At 50.0% G+C, this 10,609-nt stretch overlaps 3 protein-coding genes across 3 annotated transcripts; 1 reads left to right on the forward strand and 2 right to left on the reverse strand.

The window, feature by feature from the left end:
• Positions 1–1,011: 1,011 nt before the first annotated feature.
• On the reverse strand, positions 1,012–1,841 carry YOP1 (ER membrane protein DP1/Yop1; the record flags this gene model as incomplete). Its single annotated transcript, XM_051733525.1, has 5 exons — positions 1,012–1,138; positions 1,185–1,242; positions 1,291–1,354; positions 1,447–1,662; positions 1,791–1,841. 5 exons carry the CDS (start codon positions 1,839–1,841, stop codon positions 1,012–1,014), a joined length of 516 nt encoding a protein of 171 aa, XP_051586708.1.
• Positions 1,842–2,674: 833 nt separating this feature from the next.
• On the forward strand, positions 2,675–5,237 carry J4E82_007280 (uncharacterized protein; the record flags this gene model as incomplete). Its single annotated transcript, XM_051733526.1, has 4 exons — positions 2,675–3,228; positions 3,274–3,588; positions 3,638–4,980; positions 5,041–5,237. 4 exons carry the CDS (start codon positions 2,675–2,677, stop codon positions 5,235–5,237), a joined length of 2,409 nt encoding a protein of 802 aa, XP_051586709.1.
• Positions 5,238–6,369: 1,132 nt separating this feature from the next.
• Positions 6,370–7,739, reverse strand: J4E82_007281 (uncharacterized protein; the record flags this gene model as incomplete). The annotated part of the gene is made up of 2 exons (XM_051733527.1): positions 6,370–7,149; positions 7,203–7,739. 2 exons carry the CDS (start codon positions 7,737–7,739, stop codon positions 6,370–6,372), a joined length of 1,317 nt encoding a protein of 438 aa, XP_051586710.1.
• Between the last annotated feature and the right edge of the window lie 2,870 nt (positions 7,740–10,609).

Genomic DNA, 10,609 nt, shown 5'->3' on the forward strand with positions numbered 1-10,609 from the left:
AGTGGCATTGGACTGAGTTTGGTAAAGAGGGTTTGATGATCTTTACAATACTGCTACGTGGCTTCTGCTGTGCTAGAACTGTTCAAGCGTGCTTTATGTCTTTGGAGACTGTGCTTGAGTACGGAGATTTACTAGATTTACTGCAACATCAAGCCACCGGCACGTTCGAAAGATCTGCTTTTGGGTTTAGTGTAAGTATCAAACATTACTAGTTATTGAATAAATGAATGATATGTATGGAGTGAAGAAGTTCAGAAGGCCGGTCGGAATAGACGACCTAGCCTGAGCAATTAAAGATCAGGGATGGAGTAACACGAAACAAAGAAACAAGAGCACAGAGTTCTTGAGACTATTGCACATATTGTCGTTGTGATTTGCTAATGTTTGTGTGGAAGCAACAGGATGTCATAAACATAAATTTTTTGAGACGATTTACAGAAACAACTAATTGTTCGTTCACTTACCAAGTCCAGATGTAACAAGAATCATAAGTTTCGAGCCTTTTACAACGTTGTTCTCATCTCCCCATTCACGTCGTGTGACATACTTCCCATCTTCCAATGCAGTCAATGTCTCGCTAGATAAGTTAGTATTCATGTTTCAGTTCGCATATTGTGTACGCCTATGTGTTCAACGGTGTAAGGGGATGAATATGTGATTGATGCTTGTCAGAGAACAAGCCAGACTCGGATACATGATATTGCTCGCAAGCGATTCGCAGAAACCCACTGCCAAGGAGCGCAGTATGTTACCCAATCCGCTTCCTTATGGGCAAGTAATCATGAAACGTAAGGATACCTGCCTCTTCTTTCGTACATCGACACTGTCATGAACATGATCCGTTACTCGTAAGCCTTCGTCCATGCAGCGTTTCCAAGCCGCAACAGCCGCACGCTTTGAAAAGCCCGGTCTTTCCGTCTCCCGCACAGCAGAGGGCGTATTCCGAACTTCGTTTTTGTTATTATGATGTCGTCGTGCGGCTGTCAAAGAGGTGTTAAGCTCGCAACTGCTCTACGAGGCATGAGGCTTGCCAGCTGAGTCGGCCTTGGCGCGAAGGTCGGCGGCGGTGGAGCCTGATGCGGAGAAGTAGCGAGAGAAGACGGGCTGGAGGAAAGAGCGGAAGACCATCTGAGCACCACTGCAGATTGTTAGCTTACATCATAAGCGCCACGAGAGACACTTACGAAGTCTGGGGGAGGGCCATCCAGAGGATCAGGACAAACTTGAAGGTGTAGTAGAAGGCTGGCAAGGTCAGACGTAAATCGTGTACACTAATCCTGGTGGACTTACGGAACCAGTAAACAGCGCTTACAGCGCTCTCGAAAACGGTCAGGAACGCAAAGGTCACCCAGTACTGTAATATCACGTTAGCCTTGTTGTGGAGCTTGAAATGGTCACAGTATGGCCAAATGTCTTGCCAGCGATAAGAAAGTGGGGTATACGTACGGTCAACCACTGAGTGTCATCAACCTTGCTTGCGCTGAATAGAGCCTCGAGCGAGTAGTAACCGGGAATGATGAATCCGGCAATGTTGACGAGGAATTCTCCAGCAATGTTGAAGAAGATGAGGAAGAAGTAAAGGCCGGCTAGACCGAGGACCATGTAGACCTTGGGAACCGACGTTTGCTTCTCAAAGTTGTTGAGTGCGGGGTACTTGGACAGCTGGAACACAACATGGTCAGTATACGTGGTTTTGTACAAACACTATTGCGATTGCGACTTCTCATCAAAAACACCTATACAAGTCGTATTTTGACAATTGTGCCATGTGCGGAAGCGAGAGCGCTTACCTCCTTGTCGAGCTGCGACAGCTGGGCCTGGGCTCTATCCTGGACAGACATGTTGAGGGCTGTTTGGGGGTCGAGTGTGGTGGGTTGCAAAGGGTTGAGATGCAATGGATTATGGTGGAAGAAGCAGAGGGGCTGCAATGTGTTCAGTAGGTTGGGAGGAGCAGGAACGTGGAGCCTGGAGATTGTGGGATGGAGGAAGTGGGCTCGTCATCGCTAAATACGTCACCGCCTTTCACGAGCCAGCCAGAGCGCTGCAGTTGCATGCCGATGCGACAGAATCGCGAGCATCGTCTTGTGTTGCGACGAGGCCAGATCCCAGATGGCGACGATATTGCATTCACTCATCTCTTTTTCTCTTACATTGGCAATTAGAAAGTAGTGCGATTGCACGGGCGTTATGACGATAGTCATGTGACTATCATGGTCCAAGCGCGCCGGCCAGTCTCCGTTGCTGCAGGTGCGACCGAGTTCAGACGAAAGCGTAAACATCCAAATCTTATCCCATAACAAACCCGCTCGAGGGCGACCGACGACGCCGACGACATCTTTTGGAGCCGGATATTCTTCCCCGGAGCATCCTACCACGTTGGTGACATCTTAGCCGACAGGACAACGTGTTGAGCTAGTCCCTGGCCCAAACAAACAAACCCGCCAACCCCGAAAACAAGCTGAGATTCGACCTACGCGCGAGCAGCTTCGCCAATATACTCCTTACACCTTGGTATCCCTAGAGTTCTCGTCGCTTGTTCTGTACACTCTCTCGCCTGTGTTGTCGCCATCTCCGCGCCGTTGCTATCGCATTGTTTTGGTGTAAACAGACGGAAAATCTGCCAGCCGGCATCCGCATCATGACCGACATCCGCCGATCACGATCAAATACGTCAATGTCTACTAGAAGTAATCGCCCTCTTTCTCGCGCGTCGACGACGAGCGTACATTCATTCGAGCAATTCCAGCAACCACAACAGCCGCGGCCCAGCCAATTTCCCCAACAACCACAGTACCATGCTCCATTCACGACCAGTGAAGCACTACAGCCTGCTCTGCTTCAGGCTGCACAACAAGTCAGCGCGCAGGACCAGCTTATCAACATGAGTTTGGAGAGTGTCCAGCAGTACCTTGGCTATCCAGCCGACCCGACCGCGAGCCACCCCCAATCGAGCGCCCAGCCCGCCCAGCCAGACCACCACGCCTACCAGAATTCCCTCTCCCAACATTCACAGCATTCACAGCAACACAGCTTCATGGCGCCACCGATGGATACCGAAGACAAGAAGAAGAGGCCGTCAACCTCAGGCGCAGCTACCAATGACAAGGAATTGCGCCAGCTGTTGAACCAGAATGAAGGCCGTAACCTGAAGGAGGTTGCAGCTGAGGTTATCCAAAATGATCGAACATCCAAGGCAGAAAAGTCTAAACAGCTATTCGCCATGTTATGGTAGGTATTACGCGTCCATCTTGGAAATGTGCTAACGCTTCCCAGGTTACAGTCCGTCTGTCGTGTCGCGAAGACATCGGTCCCACGCAACCGCGTCTACTCCAAGTACGCAGAGCGCTGCGGTACTGATCGCGTTATCCCCCTGAATCCGGCGTCTTTTGGCAAGCTCGTTCGCGTCATTTTCCCTGGTATTCAGACTAGGCGCCTCGGTGTTCGCGGAGAGTCCAAGTACCACTACGTCGATCTTGAGCTCATCAACGACAACGATAACGGTGAAGAGGCACGTCGGGGCAGCAACGGTCCTGCTGCGCACCATGCCTTGAAGCGTCAGGCTTCAGGGACACCGAGACTCAATATGGAGTACGTCCATTCAATGTACCATGTCCGTGTATATGCTAACAACCTCTAGTGCCATCCCACGACTACCTGCGGACAGCGCACAGTTTCCTCCACGAGAAGCACGTGTGGAGTCACAGAGTAGCTATTACACTCCGGCCTCATCGCGCGGCGTTCTATTTACCGACATCTACTCGTCTCAGTTCCACCCTTCGCATACACGTACCAAAATTTCGTACGAGCACGAGCTCAAATTCCCAACAGCAGACATCCTCGAAGCCCCTGATGCATTCGTGGTGGAGTTGCCGGATATCAAACCATACTTACCAGCACGCACCGATCCCGATTCTGCCGACAACCTTGTTGCTATGTACCGATCGCATGTTGTCTCGTTGGTGGACTCAGTGCGCTACTGCAAGGAGAAGCAATTCTTCCGCCTCTTTGGTACTTTCCATGGGACATTGACTGTACCGGTGCAGAAGCTCTTTGCTTCGCCCGAACTGGCGCCGTGGATCAAGGAGTGCGACTGGATGATGTACCAGAAGATGATCCGCAATGTCTCTCAGCTGACTCTCCAAGTGGCGCCGCCGCCAGTTCTGAAATTCCTCGACAACGTTGCGAAGACGTTGCACGCACACATTACTGCCAAGTTCGCGTCCCTCCCCGTACATGTACTCGAGGCAAAACTTGAACCTGCTACACTGTTCGCCCACCTTCTCCGACAGATGCTCCGCGTCAATTCCGCTGCGCACGCGGCAGCCGTCATGCTCACCGCAGAGAGCCACCGCACTCAGATGTTTGCCGACTGGCTCCAACACGTTAACATCAAACGCATCATTGCGAATGAGTTACCTGCGTCTTGTGCACACGAAGAAGTTTACAACATCCTAACCACTGAGATCCGATTGATGCTGGGTCCCCTCCCACAGGAGATCCAGCTGCCTTCCGGTTCGATACATCGTGCAGCGTACCCTGACCCACCCGCCGATCCATCAGAATCAGTCATTGATCGCATCGCCGCTTTTCTAACACGTCTACCGTCCCGCTTCCCTGGTGCACACGCTCGTACAATAATGCACTGCATTAGTGCACTTGGTTCAGCTGCCATACGGGAGATCACTGTCGAGAATGGCATCAGTTTCCAAGGTTGGTGGCTTACCAAGGTCTTCGTGGACGAAATGGCACAATGGTTAGCATCGATAGGTGGTTTCCTCGGTCATGCACCGCCAGACTGGAGCTCCTCCAACTACTCACCTGTAATTGGTGATTCTCTCAATGCCACCATGACCAACGGCGGCAGCGGTAGCAACAACGAAAGCCGGTATAGCAGCTTGGAAGCCGACTTCGGCCCAGATCAGTCTTTCATCTCCAACGCTAGCCATGTCACAATCCAGGATGCCGGGTCAAATCAGGAAGGTGAGTTTTTCCGCTCACAACATGGCCTCACATGGTAGTTGACTAACGCAAGACCATCAGTCAATGCTGGACGATTTGCTCAACCATCATCACAATACAACATGAGCTTTCAGTACGAGTACGACATGAATCCTTCACAACAAGAGCCGAACCACGACGATAGTGGCATAGGTCTTGGCCTTGGTGTACAGGAAGACGGCATTGACGCCAAGTTTGCGTCACATCTATCTTCAGCACTCTCACAGAGTGTCAGCTAGCCTGACCGTTCTTGCTTTTCGGACATCTTGATTACTTACCTATGCGTTCATGACGTCTCTGAAGTCACGACTAACGACTAACCGTGCTTGTCACGGCCTGTTAATATCTCTTAATTCCTTGTACTTTAGGGTCGCGGACGCAATCATGGATCGGTGTTGATTGGATTAGGTTGGCGTTCTTGCTTCCGCATTCCTGGGTTTGCAATACTGGCGTTATTGGGTGATATACCGCCTGCAAGGCCTGGGTTGGTGTTAAATGCAGCACTCTGCGATTCCTCCATGCAGAGTTGAATTGAATATTTACCTTAGGGTAATCGCAACGACATGCTTCCGTGACCAATTAAAAGAGGGCAAAAGCTTAGCCGCTTTCAGATTCACCAGGCGGGCCACAAAAACGTATCCCACCAAACTAATGACTAGAGATGCTATTGACGACTTTTGTCCGGGCTTCAGTGTGATTACTAAGAACACTTCTGCAAGGCAGGCATGGTACTATAATGTATATGCATTCGCTCCCATAAGTAAGTGCTTTCAATAGACACCCCTATAACTCATCCTCAATCTTGACTACGTCCATTTGTTTCCAACTTTAATGCTAACGTTTCACTTATGATTTGTAGCCCCGTCCGTTACACTAGCTGACATAAACATTCAACCTCTCTAAACGGTCAACGTCGGCACTCTACCGTTGCCGCTAGCACAACCCTCCTCAGTCGCCTGACCTCTTCGATCTGCGAGAAAGAGTTAGAACTTCGACATGCACTCTTTGTCGATCGCGACCGGCCGTCGCACGAAAAAGGATCACATGGTGCAGTCTCACCGCTCGTTCATTGGGTTTTAGGAGTCGCGATTACCTTGGCATGAGATGCCTACATACTTGGCGTTGTGGCGATATCTTGGAGTAAGGAGAATATCACTATAATCGCGCTTGCAATATGGTCGTTTAGAAATGTAATGAAGCAACATCATTCGATGATGCGGTAATATAAACTATGGCTTAAAGGTAAAGTATCGTAACAAGAAGAATGTTGCTAATCGTGTCGTGGTCGACTAAGCACTAGAAAATGGAAAAAACTCAGACTGACCCCCTTCATGCGCGGAACCGCAAGCACGAGGAGGCATTATCAAAATCCTACTTTCTTCCCCATGACCTCCTTCTTTTGCCAAAGTACGTCTTGCAGACGTCTTGGTTTGCACTAGCGTCTAGTCCTGCCGCGGAGGTCGGAACCCATTGCTTGTAGACCAGGTAACTGTAATCCCATCGTGGGTCATTGAGTTGTGTCCTCCATGTCCAGAAGATCCAGCCGTTGGTCTTCTCATAGAGTCTCTGCTGAGCGATGAACCACTGCTTGTAGAACGGAATGTTGTTATCGTTCTTCCAGTCAAATTCGGTAGTGTACTCATTGGCAACGGTAAGACTCCACTCTTGCACGATCTTGGGGTTATCGCCATCGGTCTGGCGGTTGTCCGTGTAGCACGTGTAGTACATGTAGTCACCTTGGGTGGCGCTGGGGTTGTTGGAGGTTACCGCTCCGCCGACGTAGTTGTGATCATCAAAGATTATCTTGGAGTCTGATGGGAGGTTGGACTTGGGATTGCCGGCACCCCATTGTGAATCCATAAATTGGACGTGAAGGCGCTGGTCATCGGAGATACCCAAGGAATTCTCAGCGTTGCGGACAGCAGCAAGAGCTTGTGGGTAGTATTTTTGCGTCAAGGTATCTTTCTCAGCCTGTGGCATACCACCTTTGTCACGTGAGGTCTGCGGCTCGTTGACGACCTCGATGATACCGACAGTGGCTCTATATGAAGGAGTGTTATGAATACGTTTGGTCATCCAGTCGAGCCACTTTGTAGCGCGGTCGTAATTGGCTTGGGAGAAGAAGCCTGGAAGGTATGCTTCAGGAAGACACTGCAATAGACATAAGCATTGACTCAAGATAGATCTAGTACTCGAAGACTTACCTGCCCAGTGAACGCATCGCCCACCTTTTGCGAACCAGGCGCACCGTGTAGGTCAATGACCACGAACATACCCAGATCCGCAGCTTTCTGGATAACGGCATCAAGGTACTTCAGATCCATCTCAGGGAAATGCTCGCCGCTGCCTACCAGGCTGTGAAGACTCCAGTATCCGATTGGAATACGAATGGTGTTCAGACCAGCATCATGGATATCTTGTATCATGCTTGGAGTGATCCAGCGAGAGTAATGACCGTTGAAAGCAGTGTTTGCTTGAGACTGGCCAAGCTTGTTGACACAGTCGAATTCGGAGCAGGAGTCACCACAGCCCATGTCTGACCACTCTTGGTTCATCATCCATGGCTCTGACAGTAGCCAACCGCCAAGGTTGACTCCACGAATCTTCCAACTCGGAAGTGAATGGGCACGTTTGCTCAAATAGTTGCTGGTGCGGTTGAAGGCTGGAAGTTCGCGGTCCGCAGGCATCCAAGCCTGAACACCGGCTGCAAACAGACAGGTTAGAAGAGTTGTACTCTTCATGATGAGGCGGGGTTGAATATGGGGTATCTAAGTATAGAAGAGAAGTTGCTTTTTCCCACCTGAAACAGGAAAGGGTGCTCGGACTTGAACTGCTGGAATGAATGTCCAATTGCTTGACTGTTACACTGTGCAACTGGAGGACTATATAACTTTTTCACGGATCTTCGACTGATCGTGCTAAGCGGCACGAAGACACCACATCGTGAATCCACATGGGGCAAATTGCCAAAGGGGCTCCTGGCTGACGAAAGAGGCGCAAGGCCGGCCATGCAATCTAAGATACTTCACCGGTCCGGTGTTCGAGTTTGCGAATCATGATGGGGTTGCTAGCCCCCAGAATGGACCACATCGTCCGAGGATCTTCTGGATATCCTGTAAGCCGCTGAAGTAGACCAGGGTAGAGCTCATAACGTCGTATGAAAGCAGGCAATGGAGTGACATCGTTCGTTCTCCTTCACGAAGATCAGCTGTAGTAGTCATGAAGTTGATGTATAGTACGCTGCTAGCAGGATCAGGCGACCACGAAGACAGTGCGAGGTGGAGCGACACGGCTCGTTCACTGGCGATTTGCCTCGTCGCCTGACACCACCACAGCTTCGTGAGGTTCGGAAGAGTTAGGAAGGGGCTAAAGATATTCTGGTACACGTACAGTCAGCGACCAAGTTAAGACCGTAAGAAGAAGGAGGTGTAACAAATCTTTCGGCTAAATCCAAGTTCGAAGAGCAGTGAATGTAGAATAGCTCTTATTCGCTACTAGCAAGAGGCGTGGAAATTGCGATGGCCTAACCGAACTGAGGCGGTTTCAAAACCAGAAGCGGAAATAAGCTATTACAAGAACTGGAGGTCTGAGAGTTTCTCCTTCACCACCCACATAGCGGCCCGTTGCGCGGATCTTTGCTCAAATAGTAGACACACCTCGCTAATTTGGACACCTTTTTGCTACTTGCCGTCAAAACAAAAGCTTCCGAGAAAGATGCAATACTGGCGGTTTGACCAAGTCGATACTATTATGAGATAATGTACCAAACTCATTACTTTCTCTCAGCTTCTCATCTGGGTAATGTCGGCGACCACCATTATTAGCACGATTACCATGAGTGTTCGTACTCGGTCACCGGCTCTGTCCTTCCGCGGCGGGCCGTCATGGCGTTTAGGTTTCAAAACGGTTTTGTATCGACAGCGAAGAATGTGCAAGTCTGCAAGTCATGCTTGTGGAAAGGCTGCCTAGTTGACAACCCAACGGCTGCTACATGGCGCCAGTCGGGCATGCATGCCTCCTGCGATATCACTAGGTAACGCTTGCTCGATAATCAAGCTTCACTCCGCGGTCTCATGCACCAGCGTTCTAGATGAATGCTACCCCAGATGGCCAAGATGCAGACTACACTTTAGTTGGCAGAATTAATCTCGAGCCGCTTGCCTGGTATTCGCCCTCACCACTCAGGGCTCTGTTGCGGTCAACACAGTAGTCTAAAGTCACGCGCTTACCGCCGTTCCTCCGGGGGAAGGTATCCTGATCGTCCTCGTTGCCGGTGTCAAGCGTGGTTTTGAGGTCTCGTGTTCGCCTGCCGTGGGTCTAAAGATCTGAAGCGTTAGCCTCGGCAAATATACTCAGTATTCTAGCACCACCATGCCGTGGTGTCGTATTAACCAGATGGAGGGTAGTTGTTTGTAGAGTCACGGATGGTCCCTGCAGGCGGGCGCTTAGGTAGGTTGTATGGGGAAAGCTAGACTAAAGGGGCAGGTTGGGTGTACCTGAGCCGTGTGACGTCACTTACTTGGCAGCACCGGGCAGATCTTTGCCGGTCGAGGCCGATTTCGATGTCTTCCCCAATGTGTTCCAGGAAAATCCAGCAACCTGGTCTGAGGACAACCAAGTCGATCAAGAGGGAGACTAGAAAGACCTGTAAATTCTAAACATCGTCTCATGACCTGTCGCAGATCCGCGACTGCAATGTCCTCGACGGATATCTGGAAAGATTGGCAAACTTTCTTCTTCTTCTTTTTTCCAATAGTTTATTGATGGCCTATTATGGCCATCGTGATCGAGTGGCGTCATCGAGTCTTCATCCTACACTCCACGGGTGTTATCAGTCGCGCAACGAGTGACGAATAACACTCGTCATTCGTGTTAGACTGGTCTCTGCTGCGAATGTTGAAAACCTTGTTGTGGTTTCGGAGACAAGGCCAGTTTTCAGGAAGCTCACCACCATTCTTTCTTGGGGAAGATATGTCCCCTCAGAGCCAATAGTAAAATCCAATGTGAAGCACTTGTTCCGAAGAGCAGTCTGAAGTCCTCTCCGCTGACATCCTCACTCGATAGTTGGAATGAACTTTACGACAACCTGGAAAGTCACGTTGACAAGGTGAGGTGTGAAACAAGGTTAGTATCTTGTGTCCGGGAGTAACGCATCGCCTCGATGATGAAGTACCAAGTCCGAAGCTTGATACCTCTCCCCAGAATCGTTGTTAGTAGACTTCAGCACTGTAGTATGATATCAGTAAGAAGAGGATTGGTACTGTACAGAACTCATTATATCGCTTGACTTTCTGAAGAGACATCGCACGTTTGTTGTTGGTACGAGATAGAGCGCAGGTGGTACCTTGTGTTTGCAGTACTGATATCGCAAGCAGCCTTGCATTCTTACAGGACTGCCAACCACTCACCGTTCCTAAACCTCTAAGCGGAACTCCATCTCATGGCATATGAGCGCCTTTCGTGTTCAACAGTTTACGCCACAGCGAGACAAGAGGGATATGGAGACTCTTGACCCTTTCATTAAGATATTGTGAGTCTGCGCTGGGACGCGTCAGATTTCGGTATCATCCCGAGTTCGAGGTAATAGTCGATTCTCAGAGACGGAATATAA

This window comes from Alternaria postmessia (assembly GCF_024291825.1).
Source record: "Alternaria postmessia strain BMP 2775 chromosome Unknown scaffold_48, whole genome shotgun sequence".
NCBI lineage: Eukaryota > Fungi > Ascomycota > Dothideomycetes > Pleosporales > Pleosporaceae > Alternaria > Alternaria postmessia.